The 23,957-nt window shown below is 47.6% G+C and overlaps 1 protein-coding gene across 7 annotated transcripts in view; it reads right to left on the bottom strand.

Annotated features, from left to right (window-relative positions):
* Positions 1-17,041: 17,041 nt before the first annotated feature.
* Adck1 (aarF domain containing kinase 1) overlaps positions 17,042-23,957 on the bottom strand; it is a 100,194-nt gene continuing 93,278 nt past the window's right edge. For all 7 annotated transcript variants that reach the window (XM_052738636.1, XM_052738640.1, XM_052738638.1 and 4 more), the window contains 4 exons: positions 23,356-23,505; positions 21,808-22,005; positions 19,558-19,751; positions 17,042-17,742 (listed from right to left, as the gene is read on the bottom strand). In XM_052738636.1, coding sequence (XP_052594596.1) covers positions 17,571-17,742; positions 19,558-19,751; positions 21,808-22,005; positions 23,356-23,505 — 714 coding nt within the window. In that variant the 3' untranslated portion in view covers positions 17,042-17,570. The remainder of the gene's footprint in view (positions 17,743-19,557; positions 19,752-21,807; positions 22,006-23,355; positions 23,506-23,957) is intronic.

Here is a 23,957-nt window from a genome sequence, read left to right as displayed (position 1 = left end):
TATGTGTTTATCTCATGGAAACATCCCAATCTACTGGGCACTTGTATCTGTGGATTGTCAGGAAGATGCTGTATAATTTTCACACAGTCAGGGCCTATTGAGTTCCACTAAGAAGCTGCTTCTGATCACAGCTCAAACTAACGATAAATTCGGAGCCAGAAGAGCTGGAATTCCTTTAATTTTATGGCTGAGCACCACTAACTGATACAAAGCTTCACAAATAACTTTAGATTAGACCAGATGCCTTGCTAGTGGTTTTTAAGATAAACATTCCCAGTCTTTAGTTCACAAGGACACAGAGCTGTGCTGTCTGGCTAGGTTGTAAATACAAAAACAGCCTAATTATTGCTAGCTGGCAAATGATTAAATCCTTGCCCCCATTCCTGACCTCAATTTGTGAAAATAAATTCTGACTAGTCAAGGCTACAGGAAATAGTTTGACTCTGTAGTGCCCAATGAGGGCTGCAGGTAACCCTCTTGGATAACCAGAGAAATGGAATGTACTTTTTTATGACTTTTGTGTTGCCTGAGAGATGCTGTTAGAGTATTTAAGTAGAGGAGGGAAAGGGAACAAGGAGCAAGGAGAGAGGACACATGAGAGAGCAGCATGATGAGAACTGGAAAGAATAAAGAAACCATCAAAAGAGTGCGTGAGGTTTTTCATTTTTCCCTAACCCCTCAGATAGAAAAGTCATGGCTTTGCCACGCTGTGGATTTCCCTTTGAGCCCTGAGTGCTGGCTTAGAGGCTGGACAGTGCCAGTCTTCCCCAGCTCTGACTTAATGGTCATGCTTTACATATGCTTATCATGGAAGGTCAGCATTTCACCTTCAATTCTTAAAGGATCACCCTGTTGAAAAGTCACTTTGCATGGCATTTGTTTCAGAGCTTCAGCCATGTTCGTCTGTGTTGTCCTAGCTGCTGCGGTTTCTATTGTGAGGTCTGCAGGTATTCTGATAGGGTTGGTTACCTCTTAAGTAACTTGGCTCTTTTCTCTTGCAGCTCCCAAGATTATGTCTTTGGTCTGTATTCTTAGCATTTTATCTATGAGATAAAGAGGAGTTTTTTACTATTTATTTTTTTATGGTCACATTTACTTGAGGTTTGAAATGTCTCCTGCATTTAGGTGTCCCTATCCTACCCTGGACTTGAGGGATTTTCTGCTACAGATTTTATTCAATAGATTTTCCTGTGTCTTTAGTTTTATCTCTGTTTCCTTTTGTACATCACAGGTTCAATAGTTTTGTCTTTTAATCACATCTCAGAGATCTTAAATGTGTAGGCATATTTGATTTTTTCTTTTACTTCTGACTGTAAGTATTCCTCACAATTGGTCTAGTCTATTAGTAATAGTTCTCTTTCCACTTTAAAATGTTATTTATTCAGCTTTTTATTTCCAATATTTTTTTCAGATCTCTATTTTTGCTGAATTTCTCATCCATGTTGTTAAACTTCTTGTCCAAGTCTTGGGTTGACTTTTTAAATTCACTTATATTTATTGAGTTATCTTTGAAGTGATTGATATTTTAGGATTAGTTTTGAATTCTTTATTTGGCATTTCATCCATTTCCATACATTTGGATTCAGTTATTGAATATTCATGAACCTTTGCAGAAATTCCAGTGCCTTCATTTTCCATATTTCTATTTCTTTTTTTTTTTTTTCCGAGACAGAGTGTTTTTGTGTAGCTTTGGCGCCTTTCCTGGAACTCACTCTGTAGCCCAGGCTGGCCTCGAACTCACAGAGATCTGCCTGCCTCTGTCCCCCGAGTGCTGGGATTAAAGGTGTGCGCCACCACTGCCCGGCTCATATTTCTATTTCTATGCTGCAATTTGCACATCTGATTGCCCATATTGTCTCTAGTCAATGGTCCAATCTAGGATCCCATACTATGCTTAACTTCCAATGTGCGATACATTCTGTCTTTCTTTGATGGTCAAATCTTTCCTGGCTTGAACACTTTAAAGAATATTATCACTACTACTATGAAAATGTGCTCAATTTGAGCCCATGATGTTTCCTCATGACTAAATTTATATTGTGCATTTTGGGTAATAACATCTCAAAATCAGTGTTGTGTCTTTCTATGGACATCCCTATCAAAAGGCACATTGTGTACATATGTCTCATTACTAGTGACATGGTGATGTTAACCTAAACCACTAGGGTAACGCAATGAGTTTCTGTGCTAACATAGCTTTTTTAATTTTTTAAAAATGTTTTATAGATACCTTGAAAATATTCAAATATCTACTTTTCCCCTCATGCATTCCCTGATATTAACACCCACTGGTGATCCCTGCCTTCAACAATTGCTACTATTAGCCAAATGGTGATTTTTTCTTTTTTAAAATGCATAATTTTTACAAATTTATGGAACTACACCTGGATAAGGGCATAGAATATTATGTGTGCTCCAGAAGCTTCCCTTGTACTCCTGCCCAATTGACTGTCCCCTTTTCCTCTTCCCAAGGTACCTGCTGTTTTGACTAATGTCTCCATACACTGGTATTCTTCCATCTTTCTCTCAGTTCACATTGTTTGTAGGATTATCCATGTTGTTAGGCACCCATTGTCCATTGCCAAATGGTGATTTCTTTTTTATTTCCATCATTCCTTCTACATCCATGTCCAAGTTGCTTCTGGCCACTAGAGTAGAATATCATGGACTGGATGGTTAAAGAAGCCATTCACTTCTCACAGTTCTTGTGGCTCAAAAGCCCAAGATCAAGGCACAGACAGATCTTGGGTGTGGTGGGAACTTTCCTGGTATGCAGACAACAGTTTTCATATTGTATCCTCACGTGGCAGAGTAGAGAAAAGCAATTTTAGTCTCTCTTATACAGGCAGGAATTCCGAAATTGGGCTCTACCCTCGTGACTTCATATAAATGTGATCACCTCCCAAAGGCCCCATCTCTGAACACCATCCCATGAATGTTAGGTCTCAACATTAAATTTTAAAATGACACAAACCTAGAGTACATAACAATTAAAATTCTATCAGAAGCTTTTCTCATTTATTTGTTCAATCAATTATTTATGACAGCCTGAAATCACTATTCTCCTGCCTCAGCCTTTAAAGAGCTAAGATTATAGACTGAAGTTTCATTGCTTCTAGGCCTCCTTAACATGATTAAGAATTCTATGTGCATAAATGCATATGCATAGATTAACCTACCTATCTACTTAAGTATTAACTGTTAATTACATTGACACCTCTAATCAATTACAGGGTTCATTTTTAATATCCACCTTGCCTCATTTGTAACATCCTTCTCTGACAATGAGAAACCTGACTCTCTTTATCCACAAAGTGTTTACTTATTCAATCATAATGACCTCAGCATTGCTAATCCAAACTCCCTATGTAAAATTAAGTTACTGAATAGAGCGCAATGTTTATGTATAGTTCTTTATCTGTGGCTTTAAGATACATCATCCAATTATTTCTAACCCTTCCCCCCTCTGTCCACCACCCTTCAGTGTGCTTGTATTATTTGGTTGTAGAGTAAGATTCATTTGTTGGCGTCTGTATCCCACCTTGACTTCCTCCATATTCTAGCTGGTTTGAATTATTTGGGGCTATATGAAATGTTGACATGATCCCCCAAATCAGGGCTCTACAGACAGGTCCAAGTTCTGCCAGGTTTTGTTCCTAGCTTTTGAATTTTCATTTGTATGTCTGGTAGGGAGTTTTATTCCCCCAAGCTGGACTGAGCCTGTTTCATTCAGTGTGGAGAAGCATCTTACAGATTTCTTCTGCCTCGTGGTGCTTTATTTGGGGAGTCATTTTTATCCATTGAGGCACGCTGGATGGAGTTTGCTAATTTTGATAATTAATTCATTAATTTAATTGTGTGAGTTTATTCGCTGGCCCCTGTTCATTTTGGGAAATCTTGGTACCATTCAACAGATTCCCAGTTCAATGGAGCCTTTTGTCTGCCAGTGCATATAGCAAAGCGCAGGTGGCGGTGAGAGCTACATGCTGCCTGATTGGGGCTCTCTTTTGTTTGGTGGGATATTGAATAACCCCTTCTTGTTTATTACCTCTTCTACCCCTGCAACTCTCCCTTCTATTTTCCAACACAATGGCGGCTTCACATAGTCCACATCCTCAGTGTCACCTAAAGACGGATGATACCAAATTTTCAAAATAACTCAAAAGTAAAACAAAAGGTAAAATTCCCAACGAGCCCCCTCACACGTGCAGTCTTAGCCCACGGGTGTCACTGGGAATGCCAGCAGGTCTGGGAAGACTGGGGGACAAAAAATAGAGACAGCTATCTAGAGAGCTCAGATCTGTTCAAAACGTGCCTGAAAGAGTAAGACCCAAGCAGAACATGGCTCCTAGTGGAGAAGGGGGTGAGAAGGAAGTGGGAGATGGCAGCTGGCAGCTGAAACTCCCACAAGCCAAAACCATCTTGAATACTTCACTGTAGCATCTTAGCAAATGGGAGACTTTATCCATTTGTGTCAGACACAATAGCTTTTCATTATTCTGTGATGCAATTCATCCACCCTCACCATTTTCTTTCCCATTTGCCTCTTCCCCAGGCCAGCAACCAAACCGGACTTTCCATCACATTCACCTCAGGGAAGAGATGAGATGCAGAAGTCAAGGTAGAATGGTGGGGAGCAGTCATTGGCATTTGGTATCAAAATGCCGGGTGCCTGGGTCTTTCTTAAGAGAATGGAATGTTTACATAATATAAGCAAAGAGTCAAGAAAAAAAACATGAGTAACATTACCTCCTACATACCTCTTCTACCACCACCTCATTCCAGTTTGAACTGAATGTAAATAGATGATAGAGATAGGTAGATGATTGACAGGTAATAGGAAGATATGATAGACAAATGATAGACCTGTATAGACTTCTGACTATAGACCAGGCCCTTGGACAACAAACAGTCACACAGCTCAGATGGGTTTGGGATCTCAGAGCCTCACCATGACCAGCATGACTCAGGCATGGTAGGTCCTGGGATTGCTGTGCACAAAAGTCATGATTTACCTGAAAACACTGAATGGAGAGAAATGAGAACTGCCACCCCCATGCACTGTGTTAGAGGTTTACCATGGCAATTCTCCAGTATAGGTAAAGGGTAACTCCAAGTGATGGAGGACCCGACTTCAGCAGTGGATGCTTTCACAGCTGGAAACATCAAGAGCAAGACCCATCTCCAAGGAAACTCTCTGGATAAACTGTCATCCAAGAAATGAGCTGGCAGAAAAGGTGATGATGAAATCTCCCAGCTCAACAGGCTTGTGTGGAGATCCAAGGGCCTCTCTGGAGGACCTCTACCTCTCTGCGAGGTAGTGGAACCCAGGAAGAGGACATTGGAAAGAAATGCTTCTGGTAAAAAGGCAGTGATGTTTATGCTGTGGAGCCTGAGCAGGAAGGGAGACACCCGTGGAAGGGCCAGAGCTCATGGGGTTCTCAGTCTGTTGAGGAACCTCATCAGACCCAACAGTAGTGACAACGCAGTTGACAGATGCTCTTCCTCTTTCCCCAGCCACCAATCCTCCTCACGTTTTTGAATGCCTAGGAGCTGCCTTCTTAGGTTTTGTTGAGAGCAGAGGGCAAAGGACATGGAGGAAGGCAGAGGCAAATGGTGAGGCTGGGGTAGAACGTGCAGAATTAAGTGCTCTCCATTGTTTGAGTGAGCTTGTTCCCAGGGAGCCCTCTGACTCCCAAGCAGACCATGCTACCACCACCCCGGGTAAAGTGGACAGACCTCCACTGGGGGTGCTCTGAAAGGCTTGTACCATGGAGTGTGCCGACAATGCAGTAAGAGCACAAGTCTGCCTTTTTCGCCCCACATTTCATCTTTGTTTTTACCTGGGTCTCCTTCCTTCATGGAGCCAGCTCTTCAAGGGTGGACACAACAACACAAATAAGTGTTGTTTTGTCACTCAACAAAAGCCTAACTGCTTCTAGAACACATCCATCATCTTTCTTACCACATCCAAACTCACTCAAACTTCAGTGAGCTACTTAGTACATGTACTACCAGAAGAAATAAGACATTCCCTACCCTCAGATGAGAACACAGGACAGGGAAGTGATTCCCCGGAGCAATCAGGCAGTAACTGTCCCAACCTGGGAAGCCATGACAGGGCAATCTCCTTGCCAAGCACCGTGAGCAAAGCTCAGGAACATGGTTTGAATGTTTGTGCCTCCATCCCACCCCCTCCCCCAAAAATTAATGCTAAAGTCCTAACTCCCAATATGGCTGCCTCAAAAGTGGCGGCTGCTCCACCCTCATGACTGAGAGTCATGTCTTTCTAAAGGAGACCTCAGAGCAAGTTATAATGACACATATCTGTAATCCCAACGGTAGGAAGGACTAGCATGGGCAAGAAGGAGAGGGATGGAGAAGGGAAAGAGAAAAAGAGCACCTGACTCGTAACATAAGAAAACAAGAAAGCAGAACTCATAGAAGAGAATCAGAGTCTACCAGCGAATGAGCCCTCACCTGATCTTGGGCTTCTCAGGCTCCATAACTGTGAGAAATAAGTATCTATGTCATTTCAGCCATTCCATTCCTGGTATTTTGTTGTCGTATCCCGAACACATCAAGATTCAGCACTCGGTAAATTCGCTCTGGAGCTGACAACCTCACCTACCACCTGACGACTTCAAAACGCATCCGACAGGCCAGCCAGCGACACCAACACCAGCGGGAAGGCGGTGGATGAAAAAGAAACAGGGATCCAAATGCATGTTCAGGTTGGGGGAACAAAGGCAGAGGCTGCAGTGTGGTGGTGGGAAGAGATGAGAGGTTAGGAGAAGGAAGACTAGAGAAGAGACCCAGGGCCCCTGGGGTAGGAAATGGTCATTGTATATATTAATTTTGGTGGGGGGTTTTGGTTTAGTTTGGTAGGCTTGGCTTTGGGGTTTTTGAGACGGGGTCTCTCTGTACAGCCCTTGTATTGGAACTTGCTCTGTAGACCAATCTGGCCTCGAACTCAGAGATCCACCTGCCTCTGCCTCCTCAGTGCTAGAACTAAAGGCATGCGCCACCACTGCCAACAGTTAGTTTTTGTTTTAAATCTCAGGATAGCATCTCACCATTTTACCCAGGGTGGGTTTGAACTCCAACCTCAAGTGGCCCTCTTGCCTCAATGCCCTGCATAGTTGGGGCTACAGGTACAGCCATCACACCCAGCTTGTGTCTATTAATATTTTAGCTAATTATTTGAGTCAATGAAAGTGAAGACCAGAAAGACCTGGATAATATCATATAATATCTGCTGCCAGCCGGGCGGTGGTGGCGCACGATCCGGGTGGTGGTGGTGCACGCCTTTAATCCCAGCACTCGGGAGGCAGAGCCAGGCGGATCTCTGTGAGTTCGAGGCCAGCCTGGGCTACCAAGTGAGTTCCAGGAAAGGCGCAAAGCTACACAGAGAAACCCTGTCTCAAAAAAACCAAAAAAAAAAAAATAATAATAATATCTACTGCCAAGACCAGCCTGCCCAGTCCCAGAGCATGGTCCACTTGAGGTTTTTATTGTACAAACACTCAGAGGTGACCTCTAAGTCCAGCAGGATCTTCCCAGCTCCCTCCTTCCCCACCAAATCCTTGACTACAGCCAGTTGTCCCTAGATGGCTTTTCTGACAACCCCACCTCTCCCCACTCTCCCTTCCCATGAGAAATTGACCAATTCCTACTTTATTCCTAACACAAAGTAGGCACTCAATAATTGTGTGCCAAATAATGAAAGTGTTGTGCTAGCAGGGTTGGATCAATTAGTGATTGTAATTGAAGTTGAATGTAATTAATTATATAATTTGGAGCTGTTCAAGTTTAATTCCATTCAATTGCATCATGAAAACAAGGCATGAGGAAAGACTGGGAATAAAAGGAAAAGAGCCATGTGCAAAGCTTCCATATATAGAGGACACACATTTGAGCTGGGTGCTTGGCTGAGGTCAGGATATTAGAGCAAAAATACCATAGACTGAGTAGAAGAAACAGACATGTGCTTCTCATGATTTTGAAGGCTAGGAGGACCAAGATCAAGGCATTAGCAGAGCTGGGGGAACCTGTTCCCTGACTTACAGCCACTTTCTCCTGTGCCCCTACAAGGCTAAGAGAACTCACCTCTTCCTTTTTCTAAGGGCACCAATCCTGTTGACAGGCTCTACATTTATGACCTAATTATTATGCCCCCAAGAACTCACATCCAACCACCATCCCACTGCAGATTTAGATTTCAACATATGTAATTGGGGCCAGGGGCATTCAGTCCATAACACAATAATTTTTTTAATAGCCATAAAAATACTTAACAATTAACAATTGGAAAAAAAATCACAGTTACAAAACTAGTAGGTTCTGATCCTGGTTCCCATTTGGAGTCAGAGTCCATTTGGAGTGCTTCTGTCTGGTACCTGGGCTGTACATCAGGGCTGCATCTTGGCAATGAAAGCTACTCTGTTTTGACCTGTTTCCACAGCTGTGTGTTTTCGGTTTTTCATGGCACCTACATCTCCTCTCCACTCTCCCAAACTGAGAAGGTTTTAGGACTAAAAGAATCCTTAGTGGTTTTTAGCCCTAATAAAATCCAGGACAATCTTTTTACAACAAATGTTCTATAATGTCCCCTCACCATCCTGAAGTGAAATTTAGAAAAATTATGAACCACCCACTCACATAATTTCAAAAGTCATATTAATACAGGTGAGGTGTACTGGCATTCAAATGTAGGTTCCGTGTAGCCATTAGTCTCCCAAAACAGTGAGCAATGATTCCCAAAGAAACAAACCAGCCCTCCACCCTCATACTCATTAAATTCCTAGAAAACTCAACAGGTATTAAAGCCATGCAGAGAATGTTTTGCCTGTATGTTTAAAACAGAGTTAGGTAGAAACAGGACTTTTGCTACAGGTGTATGCTAAGTGGCATCTGGGAATCACGCTTGTCACAGAAAAATTATTTGTTGAATGAGTCCAAACTGACCACAGAAAAACACCTGGCACCTGTGACCTCTGACGTGTCGATGCCAGTAGCGATCGCAAATAATTGTGGTAGACAAACATGCGCGCACACATCTCCAGAAGGCCCCTGAGGGGGTCCCCAGAACCACTGATGCAATGTGGGCTCCTTGTTTGACAGGTAAGAAACTGAAGGAAGGTTGGGGCACAGATTTTCCCTAAGTTGCCAGTTGACCGACACCCACAAGTTTCAACTTCCATCAGTGAGCATCCTCAGCCCCTCAACTTCAGGAAATGGGCTCTTCAGAACTCCTTTGGGCTCCAGGGCCAGTGACTCAGGATGCTGTCTTAAATACAGTACTACTGCTGTGAAAAAAATACCATACCCAAAATCAACTTGGGGTGGGAAGGTTTTATTTCAGCCTACTGTTTCATGTCACAGTCCATCATTGACAGGATTCAGGGCAGAACCTGGAGGCAGCAGCTGAAGCAGAAGCCATGGAGGAAGACTGCTTCCTAGCTTGCTCCTCAAGGCTTGCTCAGCCTGCTTTGTTATAGACCCCAGGACCACCAGCTCAGGGAGCACAGCACTGTAGTGGGGTAGCTGTTCCAGCTTTGACCTGGAAGTACTAACCCCATTGAGGCTTCTGGTAACTGTCATGCCTATGAGGTGGGCCGAGACAGGAGAACTTAAGACCTGAGATCCAGAAGTGCTGGCTCTCTTGGTTCCTGGATCCTGGACACTGGATGGTAGACCAAGCAGAGTTCTCCAGAGAACACCGCCGGACTGCGCTTTACCTCTCCCGGACCCTGTAACCTATACCTTCACTTGTGAGTTACCCCACAAAATAAACCTCACTTTTAACTACATGGAGTTGCCTTAATACTTCCACCAATACATAGTGAGATGGGCCCTGTCAAGAAAATGCACTGCAGTCTTGCTCACAGGCCAATCTGGTAGGGGTGTTTTCTCAACGAGGTTCCCTCTTCAAAAAATGACTCTAGCTTGTGTCAAGTTCACATAAAACTAGACAAGGCAGATGGATCCTCACATCTCAGAAGAGCAAACTCCCTGCAGAAGACACAGCCACACAGCACTGGTGACAATATTCTCCAAAATAGGGAATGTCACTCAATGCCTTTAAATCAGTCTCTTCCAGTGAGACTGACTCCTCATCACAGAAAGACAGGAATGTTCTGGCATAGTGGAGAAGTTAATCAGGTCATTGTCCTTTCATTTTTTGAGAGCCCCAAGTCTATCCCCAAAGTTCTGAGTTAGAAAAGCCTCAACTGGGCACAAGTGCCACACTGTTCCATCAAAGGCAGGGACCTGGCATTAGGAAGGACTCTGGGCCACATCCCAATGTGGTATGGAAGGATACAGTCATCAGCATTGGGAGTCACCATCAGCCGTGATGGGTACCATGCCAGTATTTGTCATAACTGTGGTCTCCTTTGCTGAACCAAAAGTTCACACATTCTCTCACTGCTAGCTGTCTATTTCATTCCCTCCATGCCATGGTGTAAAGCTGGAGGCCATGTCCTTCCTTACACTGTTGCAGCCCAGTCATCTCTTATTGGTTCAGTCGTCACAAGGTGAGCACACATGTGATCCCAGTCACTGGCTACAAGAAGAATTAGCCAACTGTATTACAAGAATCCTCACTTTCAGAGTCTCTAATTCATGACACAGTATGAACCACAAAACTCAATGCTGACACTAATTCCCTCCATTGGAAATTAATGTGCCCTTAGTTAAGGGGGTTTTATGACACTGAGCATAAAAATTGATTATAATTAATGGCCTAGGTATTTACTGCTAGGGCAGCTATATTCTGAGGAAAGTGTCTTTAGGAACAATATTGGTTATCTTTAAAGTTAATGAAAGTAGGTAACCTAGAAAAATATATCCATAAGAACACAAGATAATCATTCACCAAATCTGCACATGTAATAAATACTTATTAGAAATATGAAATTAAGTCAAATGATCTTTCATGAAACAGCCATAAAAAAATCTTTACAATGAAAAAAATATATGCTAGGCACTAACAGAAAGGTCTAATGACTCTGAAAACAATCAAAAGTATTTAATTTTAGGTAAACTGGTCTTTGCAAGAAATCCTAAACAAATAGGTTTGGGGCTATGTGCCTATAAGCAAGTAGGCAATTATGACCTATAGTAACCTACAAGTCAGTGAGCAATTTGTTGGGGAGAGGGATGGAGATAAGGAGGGACAAGACAAGAGGTGAAGAGGCCACAGGGGTACCAGACCTAAACCACATGGTGGCAGGGTAAAGAGATATTGGAAAATTGGTAGATACAAGAGATAGAAAAACATAGTGTCTATGGGGGGTTCAGGGATATGATGTTTAGGTCAAGAGGGGACAAAGCCTGAACCCCGGCCTTTGGGCAAATGGGTGCTGATGGATCTATTCACTAAAATACTAAGACAGTGAATGCATGCTCTTTGATCATAACGAAATTCTGAGACATTCAGGTCCCTCCGAGATAATCCTGAATCTTCCTTCCTTGTAGGGCTGCCAACAGAAACTATGGGTCCCCAAGAAATGTCGAAATTCCTTTCTCCTGCCCAGATCATAAGACCCACTTACCACTGCTCCCTCCAGCAAGAGCCAAGGCCGGCACGTGTCCAAGGCTCCAGGCCTTCAAGGCAGCATCATGTCTGACTAACCTGGCTTCTCCAACCAGGCTACTGACACGGGGGCCAAGGCAAGTGTAGGGAGCCACATGTAAGTGAACTGACTCTGCCGTCTTGGAGTGGAAGGGCCTGGGAGAAAGTCACCGTGAAAATCATTGTCTGGTGGCAATACAGGTAGGGGAATGATTGAGGGCTGGATGCCTGGAATGGAGAAGAGGGTCAGAGGGACTGAGATGGGCAGATAAGGGACACAGTGGTCTAGAGAGGTTCCCCACAGAAGGCAGGACTTGAGACTTGTCACCAAAATAGGGAGCAAAGGGCTTGAACCTACCTGAAAAGCAGAGTCAGGTCATGGATTTGGGGTGAACCTACTATGTGGGAAGGCCAAGATGGACCTTTTATGAATCTATAAACAATGACACAGGCAGACAGGGAGAGAGCGGATAACGTTCCAGTGAGTTCTGCTAATGGACCCATCAGATGCAGGGGATGAAGGCTGGTGGGAGGTAATCCACACACAACCCCAGTTCCCACACTCACGCATGGCTCAGATAGGTCCTGTGACCTAGCCAGCCTCGTACACAGCAGCAGGGGGAGTGGTACCTTTGGGAGTCTGTCTTTATCCTAACCATTCCCAAGGATGTCTGTATCAAATAATACAGTGATTAAGGAACCAGCGCCTGCCAGCTCTCTGGGGATCACCTGTGTAGACACCGGCAAGCAGAATCAATAGGAAAGATTAGGCCAAATAGCCAGTTCTAACTCCCTTCCCCCGAACCTGGGTTATCAGAAAAAGAGACACAGCCAGCACACAAAGCTGGCATCGAATGTGGCAAGGGTCCCAGATGGTGTGCAAAGCACTCAGTCCACAGCCCTGATTTGTACCGCAGCAGCAATGACAGGAAGAGTGTATGGCCACGTAACTCTCTGCTCTTGCCTAGCTCTCTGCAGAATCCCCAGCCTGGACAGGGGTTCACTTCTAGACTTCTCTAGGCTCCCTATTACCTTCCAACATAGATCCAGGCCCCCTAGGGAAATGATCAGGATTTCTTCCCTCCAAAAACAAACAACTTAAAAGTAACTCATATAAAATAATGGAGTGGCAGAACGCAGGTTGGCAGACTGCAGGTTTATGGGTTCATATACTTGAGAAAACACCAAGGGAAGTGGTCATTCTCCACAGCTCCCAGTGGAGTCTGCTCAGGAGCATCACCGGTACTGGATGCCATCTCTGTGACCAGAGGGCGGTTGTCGGAGTCTGGACACTTGTAAAGGTGGGTATCTGCAAAAGCAGCGGGGCTCCTGGGTAGACAAGCTGCCAGTGCTGTGTTTGTGATGCTGCTTCTCCTTGTCACCTCTGGCAGCTCTATTCATGGTCACTACAACCTGTCGAGAACACCTGGGGACAGCGGCTGCCATCCCACAGAAGGGAAGCTGCAGCTCAGAGACCTGGTAACAGGAGAACTAAGAAAACCAGCCTAACTTCTGGCTGCCCGGCCCAGGGTGGTGATGCTGGCCACCGCCAGAGGCTCGGAGCCAGGCCAGAGGGAGAGAAAGGATTAGAGGCCACTCAAGGGGTGGCTGCCATGATACTTATGAATCAGAACTACTCCGAGAGAACTCACTCAGCCCCTTCGAATCTCCTCAATGGATGTGGTTTCCCTCCCAATTGCCTCACATTCTGGTCACTCTTCCCTGTTTGGGATGGAGGGAAAGAATTAGAAAAAAATCACAACTACTTCTATATTCCCAGAAAGAAAAATTGCACTTCTGATACTAAATCCCCTTATGAGAATTTTCTGGAAAGGGTGTATCCTGGTAGGCAGATGTTCCAAGAGGCCTGGCTTCCAAGGACGCAGGGCCTAGGTGAGAAATAACACTCAAGGGGAGGAAGCGGATGAATGTTTAAGGTTCTGGTGGTGCTATAGTCACTGGCCATTACAATTAGGGATGGTTAAAGAGTTAATTTATAGCTAATGTAAACATCAAAACCACAATACCATTTTAATTGTGCTTAGCACTTTACTGTTGTCTATGGGTTTTATTTCTTGAAAACTTTTTGATTTGGAAGAAATCAAACCCCGCCAGGTACGCAGAGACAAGGGGTTCCTAAGTTGTGTCTTCTTTCTCTGGAAGAATCTGGAAGGCATGGGACTAAAGCCAGAGTCCCAATCCCAGCTGGGGAGCCTCCGAGAGCAACATTAGTGTCATATTCCTATGGCAGGATGGGATAACAAGGGGAAGCCCCTAATAAAACCCTCAAAGTCCAGTCATGAGAAAACCAACACCAGACAGAGCCATTCTACAAAGTCCCCAACCAGCACACTCCTCCCAAGCGTCACGGTCTCAGAACACAGCAGGGTTTGAGAGGCTGGGCTGTTGCTGATCAAATGAGTCTGAGGAGAAGAGAATAACGCAGAGCAGTCATTGTCTAGATGGGATCCACAAACAGAGAGAGGACATCAGCGAGGAACTGGCGAGATCATCAGCAGCACCTGTACTATACCATCACTAACATTGTACTAAGATGAATGTCCATCTTATTAACCAAGGCAGTCTGGTTGTGTGAGATGTTGACTTTAGGGAAAGGGAGATGATGGATTTGCAAATCTGCTGGCAATCTAACATTATTTCAGAGTAACAAGTTAGCCACGAATCTTGGGAGGGGTTTGGTGTGCATTCAAACCAACTAACTCAGAATCTCAGGCCCGCGAAGCTCTCCGGGGATTCTGCTGTGCGGGAAGCAAGGAGAGCCATCGAGGTGGAACTTTTAGAGGTAAGCCTGCATTAGCATATCCTGGAAGAATTATTAAAGCAACTGGTGGCCTCGGGCCAGGGCTTGGTTCAGCGAGTCTGGACAGGGATCTGAGAGTCTATATACCTAACAAGTTCCCAGGTGATGGACTGGTGGCTGTCCTGGGACCACACCCCCAAAACCACTCTTCTCCATCCTTGCAACTCCATCGGGTCCCTGGTTCAGCAAAACTACAATCCCCTGGAGGCTGACTGTCAATGCAGTGTCACCCAGGCTCACAGAGGCAAAATTCAGGATTTAATAGGACCCCAAGTGGCTGGTTTACACAGGAAAATCATGGATGGTGCAGGAAGCGGGAAGGGGGAAGGGGGAGGAGCTGAACAAGGCAGGGCTGAACACCTGTCATTGTGCTGGTCTCAACAGCCTGTTCCTTCCCCAGGAGGAGAGATACCGGGAGAAAAGTCATAGGAGCTCTGCACCTAGGAACCAAAGGCAGAGCTGAGAGAACGTGTCTCACGAACCCTGCCGTCCTGCCCAATGACAGCAACCTGGCACAGAGGGGAAGCAGGCTGGTGCTGGGCTGCCATGGCATCTCCAGGAACAGCCAGGCCTGACCAGAAGGCAGTGACCCTGGAAAACAGCAGCGACAGCACAGCCCAGGGCTCCCAGTGACTCTGCTCGGGGTGGAGCCCTCCTTCAGTCAGATAAAGACAGTCTGACCCTGCAGGCTTTGCTTCATGGAGTAGGGCAAAGAAGAAGTCGGGGGAAGGGGGTGGAACAAAAGGAAACAGGAAGGAGAAAAATGTGGGGAGGGGGACGGCAAGGGCTGTTGAACAAGCGGCTCTTTGCCGAACATGGCTGTAGGGACCTCCTTCAGTTCACAAAGCGGGGAACAGCAGCACCGGGTCACCTGGTGTTCAAGGTCTCCTGTTAAATATGGACCCTCCCATGCAGCCAATGGGCCCCGTGTTCCCCACTGCCAGGAACGCACCACACTCTGGTTTTATTCATCCTGCCACTTCTGAACTTGCAGGTCACGCCCCGGCCCAGAGCCCGTCTCTTGCTCCCGCCACACCTGCCTGACCATTCACCCCGCTGGCGCCCCCGCTCTTCCCACAGGCGCCCACACCAAGGACTGCTGCAAACCTCCCATCAGCCCCGCTACCCGGAATTTGCCTGGGGCCCTCTTAGAGCAGTTCCGTCTTTCCAGGGTGTCCCTGTGCAGTGGCAAGAAGGCTCCTCCAGCCTGCAGTGTAGAGGCTGGCCAGCTCTGGTCCTGCTGTGGAAAAGATAACGTTGCTGATAATAACCCGGCCATCCTCGAAGCACCTCCTGTGAGCCAGTGAGTGCACATGCAGCTTTTCAAAAACAGTTCGACCTCCCTGAAAACCACAAAGTCTGCCAAGACTCCCAATATCTCCATGCTTACAGTCACTAACCAAAGGCCAGGGCATCTATGTACCAGGTACTTCAGAGGCACTCGGCTCAGGCACACAAGACAGCTCAAAGAGCAAGCATAATCCTCATCTACAGTTCTGTGGGAGGTCACTCATAAATATCAGCCTCCTAGATTTTCAAACTGCCCTGTACTCCCAACTCTGTTTTCACCCCTCCTATCCTGGAAACTGTTTTGGGTGCTAAGCCTACAGGCAACATATGCTGATGTTTTAAATCCCAGAGTAAGTCAACCATTAAATCCAAAGCAAAAAGCAAGTGACCATTATCTTGAACAGAAAGGACATTTATATTTACTTCAGTGGCTGTAAAAGACACCATAAAATAGAATATGCAGCACATATCCTCATGATTAATAACAGAGCTTGCTAATTATTCTCCTGGGTCCCTGGATACATCCAACTGGTCACCAAGAACAATCAATTCTTTCAGAAAATAAAAGAATGCAAATAGTCTCTGATCACTAGAAAAATCTGCTTGTTGTATCATTAACAAAGAGAATAGAAATGAGGCTCAGATTTGGGGTTTTCTGATCAGACTGTTATCCATCTGCAAGCGCGGGTGATCATGGGCAAGGGCCTGACATATGTGGGGTCTCAGAGACCCAGAGACCATGCAGACACGGGAGCAGATGATGGGCTCAGGAGAGGTGAACGCTGACAAGGCAATAGATCAGAAACAGAACTTCAACAGGTGACATGGATGTGTCAGAATGGACAGAGCCACAAAGACTGTGGTTTCATCAGGAAAACTGATGTCCCCAAAGACCTGGGAGGAACAGGTACAATCCTAGACCTGAGATTCGGGCCATTGACTGAGAACCAGAGGGTAAGTTAGGACCTAACCAGTTGAACAAGGCAAGTGCCCCAGTCATTGGAAACAAGTGGGAGCCCATCTCCGCCCCTAGGTCCAAGCTTTGGGCTTTTTAATACCGCCAATGAAGATCTGGGATGTAGAAGGCAGGAGAAGCCTCCAAGGAGCAGGATGTGGCCCTGTGGCAGGAGAGGTCTTACAGCCTGCCTGGCTCCCAGGGGCAAGGTCCCGGGGTACATGGCCTTCAGGTCCACTGCCAACCATGTAGATTTGCTCCCAACCCAGAAAATAAATTCTAAAGCCGAACCAGACTTCATCCTCCTAGGCCTCCCGAGGAACCTACGGGTTTCCCAAGGAAGCAGCTACCAGGAGCAACTTGAGTCCAAATGGAGCCACTGAGTCAGGAGGGGCAGTCCCTGCAACCTTTAAAGGGTTTATTGAAACACAAAACACACAACACTGGAGGTGTCACCATGACAGCAGGAGCCCACAGCTGTACACTTCACCCTCACATGCAGCCTTCGCTGAGGTGAGATACCTTTGGGAGTGATATGGCAAAAACGCAGTCTGTTCTGTAGCAAGTTCTGAGGACCTACTTATTTCGTCCAAGTTAAACGTGCCCTCTGGCACATGTGGTCCGTCCTTTCTGACAATCCCCATAAATGTGGGGAGGACTAAGCCAACGGCACTTACAGGAGATGGGAAGAAGGTTGCTTTATCCCCTCCCTAGAGAAAGATAACTCACTCCCCGGTACAGTCCAGGGCCCCAAGTCAAGGCTACAGTGGGAGGGCTCCAATGGCAGAGTGTGATGGTGCCATGGACGACCACCCTGGGACCACAGGCCAACCCTCGGCTGACATGGGTGAGTGGGTACTCAAAGCATGAAAGAACAAATGAGGTGTGGAAAGACACTAGGAAGGAACAGGGGACCACAGTCACACTCAGTGTGGAGCCCGAGTCAGCCAGCCCAGGAGAGTTGAGATGCAGCAGACTAGCCTCAAGCCCTTCACTCGAAGCAGAAGTTCATGAAGGTTGATCTGCCAGAGGCTAAAGGCCTCGCTGAAAGATATCTGGATCCTTCTGAAGAATGAACAGGCATCTCTCTTCCTGTGCCTAGAGGAGGGGGTTGAGAAAGGAGGAGGGAAGAGAAGAAACAGAGGTGAGAAAACATCAGCTCAGCACCATGGAGAAAAATAAAAGACAGCAGGTGGCCTGGCCAGCTCACCAGCTCCCAGACCCTGGGGACCACTTGGTTACCTGACCACACAACTGCCTAGTCTGGGAACCAGAGGGACTCGAATGTCCCAAAGAAGATATTCAAAGCAGTAAAATCATGAAGCATCAAGGCTCTGATCCCCTCGCCCTGGAGAACATTACGTGGTTTCTTTTTCCAAAAGTATAGAAAATATATGCCAACCCAGAATCCCATCTCACCCTGACTCAAGTACAGTCAGAGCTTCTGCAAAGGGTCAGGTGACTCTGGGGGGCTGAGCACTTTACATGTCAATCCAGCTCAGTCTCTCCGAACCAAGCACAAGACACAGGGAAAACTGGAATTTATGATAATGACCTCCTGTTAGGTTTTAGGCTGGGAGCTAATCAAGCCACAGAGGTCTTTCTGAAAGCTGCTGTATTACAGAAAGGACAAGGTCCCTATCAGGAACCTGTCTGTGAACCTGTCACCCTCTAGTAGATTCCCCAGGTGTCTGGATCCCAGATTAGCAGGCTCCATAATTCTCATTTCCCCAAGGAAGTTTATAAACACAGGTTATCAGATTCCAAGATATCAGAGGGTACATCCTCTATCATAGGGGTTTACCTCAACTAAATGTGTCCTTCTTTCTTCACATCCTCGGGGTCACACATCCTTCTAGGAATTGTAGCATTCCTCCCAACCCTAGCCATCTGATAATCAGGGACAGCCTAGATAGGCCCCAGCCGTGGACTACTGGTCAACCATACGGTATAAACCCCTCCCCCACTTCCTCTGAACTCACCTTAGAGGCCCGCCATGCTGCTGTCTACCTGTTTATTGTCTATGGTGTTAGCAACCCTTCTCAGAGTCTCTTACCCCAAATGGCTGTCTGCCTCCCAGACCCCACTGAGCTCCAAACCTGAGGCCTTTCACTTGTTAAGACTTGTCTTCCTCTACCATTGGAGAAAAGATAAATCGCATTCTACCCTTCATTGGTCGGAGTATTTTGCTGTAACCCAATCTCATATTTGCTAGTGAATGCATGGTCTATGTGGCCCTATCTGTTAGCTGCCCAGAGTGACCCATTCCTTCCTTAGGATGGACAGGCTGGGATGTGACCATTAAGATAGGCTCCCTCTCTGGGCTGAGAACATTCTGCCAGACCACAGCCTTTCTAGCGTATTCACTGGAAGCTTGCTCCTCTAGAGCCTTCCTGAAGAAGCACAGCTCTCCTTATCATCAATGTCTCAAGGATGCTAAGGCATCTAGAAAGATCTGTGACCCTGAGAGAGCCTACTAGCCACACCTTCCCAGCTCACAGCCACATCGCCAGGGTAAAGAGCAATGGTCTCAATGCCTGGGCTGGTACTAGGAGCCAAGTCCCAGTGCCAATTAGAGACGGGGTCATGTTGAGGCTACCTGAACGGGTTGAGATGCTCAGAAACGAACTTCAAACTCTGAGGGAAAGAATCATCTGGAAAGCTGGACTGGGAGGATGAGATCCCAGATGCTATCATTTGGCAAAGTACACGAGTTCCAGGCCACCCAAAGACACCGTCTCAAGACACCTGCTGACTCACTGCAGCTGATTTTGCCCCCATGATTCTCTGAAGGGAGATCTAGAGCTTGAGAAGCCGAGATAGGGCCCTAAGAACTGAATCACCATTCAGTAGAGCCCACGGAACAGTCCCCGGAAGTGGGAGGTGGCCAAGACAAGACGGGAGCATACTCACTCAGCCAGGGCCCTGATACAACACCGAGACATGTTGAGGAAGGAGCTAGCACTGGATCGGGTGCCCAGGGTGGTCTCAATGCTACGGAGCAGATCATTGGTCTTCAGGATGAGCAGCATCTGGCGAGGCACGTGGTTAAGGAGCTGGCTGATCTCAGGCAGGTAGCTGGCCGCGTTACCGCGGATCTCTGAGTCCTAGACGGCAGCAAGAAGACATGAGAATGGATGGTGTGGCACACGAAGGTCACAGCGCCAGGAGTGTGGGTAGCCTGTGACCAAGAGGACACAAAGAAGCTCCGGGTGGGAGCTTCTAGCACAGCTACCCTGGCACCCTGGGGAGCATCTCCCCACCACCACCAAAGAAAAGAGAAGCATGGGAGCCCTGCGGCCCGACCATCCAGATGAGAGTTCCTAGGCTGGCTCCCAGGCAAGCCCTGGAAACAGCACTAGGGTACACTGAGAAAGGGCCAAGGACTCTTGAAGGCTTTATTGGATGCCAATTTCAAGGCCTGGAAGAAGTCCTACCAGCTAACCAAGCCCAGTCCTATATAGTCCATAGTCAGAACACCCAGGTCCCACCCCAGCCTTGCACCACATCCTATCTCCTGTCCCCTGTCCTCTACCATGGCCTGGGTCCTGACGGTGGGTGCCTGCCCAACAGCCAGCACCCCCTCTCCTCTTTAAAGCGACCCCACTGTTTATCTGACCCTTTGGGTCATGCTCTTCAGGAACCAAGAGCTACTTGCTAGCCCCGGGCTACTGGTATCTTGTTCATTCTCAGCCAGTGGTGGTTCTGAGTACTTATCTCCCTCCTAAGTGACTGGCTCATCGCACCTCACTCCACAGAAACCCTTAAAACATCGGACCTGAGCATCCTGCTCAGAGCCTGCCAAGGGCTTCCCTTCCTCCGGAGAGCCGAGTCCATACCTCTTCTCACAGTACGTAAGGCCCCGTGTGGTGTTCTCTGTGCCCTGCCATCCTCCAGACCACAGGAAACGCTTTTACCCTGGGCCTTAGTGTGCGGGGAGTGCATCCTTCAGGCGCTCCCGAGGCTGGCGTCTTTCTCGTCCTTCACACCTCGGCTCAAATGTCAACCACTATCCCAGGTCTCTGCGCCAGGCTCCCCCACCCCATCCTCACACCACTTTCCTTGTTTCCGCCAAGGTCCCTGTAACCTGCAATTATCCCATTGCTTGTTTGTTCAGTTGTTGACTGTCTGTCTCTCTCAACCAAAGTGTAAATTACACAAAAGGCCTGTCTGTCTGTTGATCGCGGGATCCTCCAAGCACGCTCAGGGGCCAGCTAAAGCAAATGTTTATTGAATGAATGAACTCCGGGAACTGTGAGCAGGCGCTTTACACGCAAAGGACAGTAGCACCGGAAGCGGAGCTCCTACCATCCCTAGATTTCCCCTCTTCTAGGTTGCTTTTTAAGGCTGGAGAGCCTGGAATAGCATGGTGCTCATCACTGCCCCTAGGCATGCTGGAGGAAGGCGCCCGTTTGAAGGAAAATGGAGCCAATAACTGCTGAGAGACAGACTCTTGAAGACCTTGTTTGAGACTCTGGATCCAGCCTTTGCTAGAGGCGCTTGTAACAAGGCAGCTTGCAGCAGGGAAGGACCCCCGAGGCCCAAATGGCTAATGGGAACATCCAAGGTCATGGGGCCAGGGAGGGGAGGTGCCCGGAAGTAGTGCCCAGGCTCTCCGGAAGCATGAGTAGGACCACATCTCTACCGACGGAGAGAAGAGGCCTCGGTGGAGCCTGAGCCTGCTCACCACTAAGAAATGAGCCAATAAGCTCCCGTGAGCCTGGGCAGGCGCACAGAGGGGGACAGGAATACGGGGAGCAGGAGCTCCCAAAAGTCCGTGTCTTGTCTAGACAGTCGGAGTCCATGAATGAAGGGGCAAAAAGTAAGGGAAAGGGGCTGTTTGACTCGGACAGAGCTGTTTGCAGATGGAGAGGAAGCCAGAGAGGACGCGGACCCAGGGAATGGTGCTACTGAGGTCTAGGATTTTAAGTCCACACGCCTTACCTCTACTCCAGGCTAAAAAGGTCCCAGGGGACATGCTAGGCTATCCTTCCCCTGCCCTCCTCACCCCAGCGCCATAGTTTCTACTCTCCGCCCTACTTCTCATCCTCTGTGGCTCCAATACAGCCCTCCCTACAGAGACACACAGCCCACCAACCTTAGACACCGGGTTGGAAGGGGTCCACAGGCCCTGACCCTTGCATCTGGGACAGGGTCACCTACCTCAGTGGCGGTGGCTGGAGCTTGGCTAATGCCCCTTTTGACCGAGTCCCAGGACCGGGCTGTCAGCATACAGGCAAACAGTGGGTAAAGCTCTGCAGCCCCCAGGCGCTGGCTGTACTCCTTCACCCTCTCCATGTTGGTCCAGATCAGGGACTGCCACAGATGGCAGTAGTCCAGGCGGAACTCCTCCGTGAGCACCTAGCACCAGGGCAGCGCGGTCAGGAAGCAGTCTCTCTCGGCCCAAGGCCCGAACCCCGGACTAGTGCTGACCACTGCACAGAGAGATGAGGGGGATCATAGTCCCCCAACACTCAGCCCTTCCTAACGCCTATGTTCAAAGCTAACAGAGTTTGAATATCATGAAGCTGAAATTCCTGGGATGAGAAACGATCTAGATTTCAGTTTTTCTCTCTCAGATTTACATATGCATAATATCTTGGGGCTGGATCACACATCTAAGCATGAAATTCATTTGTTTCATACATGCTTTACATGCGTGGCCTAAAGGTAGTTTTATACAATGTGTTTAACAATTGTGAGCATGAAACAAAGTGACGCGGCATAGAATTTTCCACTTGTGGTATCGTAGTGCTCAAAAGCTTCAAGCAGTGGGAGTGCAGATTTTTGGATTAGGGATACTCAACCAGTACTGGTAAGCCTTGGTCCTAACTGGCAGAGACCGCTAACTGCCCTCCAAAGTCTATACTGTCATCTCCTTTTTAGGTACAGGCTGCTTCCCTGGTCTCCCACAAAGACATGCACAGTCCTCTACCTCAACACTGACTGATGAGGAGCAAAACCTCCACCTCCCTGGAAGCTCTCCCATGCATTCCTTAGCCCTCTCTCCTCTGCTATCGCCTCCTGTGAGTCCTAGGGACCAGAGCTCTGTGGACTCCATCCACCACACCCAGGACTAGCGTGTGAGCAAGCCAATGAACTTCTGTCATGTGTGGGCCGTCTGTCACTGGGGGGCTCCATGTGACAATGGCGGATCTAATTTGACCTGCACCCTATTTTACCAAGCCTTTTAGAGGAGGCTGAGACTGGGGATGTGGTATCAAAGCCTGAGAAAGGGGCTGAGGTGAATATGGAATCTCCTCGGGACCGTCTGCCTCATGGAATCAGGCCAAGCCAGGGTCCCAGGTTGATAGTGCACGTCCCACTTTGACGGTTGTGGCTCATTCATACTAGCTGTTTATCCTCATTTCAGGAAGGCAGTCTAGGGCCTCCAGCTCCCACAGTCTCAACCCCATTTTCCTTGCTAGGGCTAAATATACAGTCACCTGTCTCCTGAAGTTCCCTGGGAGGACAAAGCCACACTGGCACATTCCTCCTACCTGCTCCTCACAACAGCTGTAAAAGAGGCCAGAGCAACTTCACTTGGTTGCATCGATGCTGAGATTCAGGAAACTCTTGGGCTAGGGCTATACAAAAATGGCAGTTCCTGGGGGAGGGAGCCCTTCTCAGCTACCTGCCCACCCTCCCCTGCAGGGCTTCTGGAGGGCATCGGGGCCTCCAATCCCACGAAGGAGCAGAGTTTTCTCCTACCTGGTAAAGCCCATGGTCCAAGAGGACAATCTCAGCCTTGCCAGTGTCTGGATGCTTCCGCACTAGCACATTGCCTGGGTGGGGGTCACAGTGCACGAAACCGTTGACGAAGATCATCTCGCTGTACATCTTGCCCAGGTGGGAGGAGATCTGAAAGGGAACCGATCCCGTGGGAGCTCTGCCCTGCCGGGACTTGCTCCAGGAACTTCTCTCATCACCCAGTCTAGCCACTTTCAAGGGATGACAGGAATCACTGGGCCAGAGCAGTTTGAGATAATGCAGTTCTCACGTCTAAGACGGGGGGCTCAGCTCAAATGCGGCCACACATGAGAACCACCTGGAACTCAGACATGCCGGGACAGCCCCAGCCTCTGGTGTTTTCTGAGTTTCCCAATGTCATTTCCTGCATGTAAGGGAGGAGAATGGTTGCCTCTTCATTTCCTGATGGCTGTCAGTCTTCACCTCCCACCCTGCCCTGCCCACGACACTCCCCCATCTCTCACCACCCTGCTCTCTTATTAGCCCCTATTCACTCTTTCCCAAAGGTGACACTGGGTTGTGGGAACAATCCCACCCACTCCTTCAAAGAACAGGGCTGGTTC

The sequence above is a fragment of the Peromyscus californicus genome, unplaced genomic scaffold, assembly GCF_007827085.1.
Source record: "Peromyscus californicus insignis strain IS unplaced genomic scaffold, ASM782708v3 Scaffold_15__1_contigs__length_86483966, whole genome shotgun sequence".
Classification (NCBI taxonomy): Eukaryota; Metazoa; Chordata; class Mammalia; order Rodentia; family Cricetidae; genus Peromyscus; species Peromyscus californicus.
Note: the sequence above shows the minus strand (reverse complement) of the source record. Positions and strands in the feature narration are given on the sequence as shown.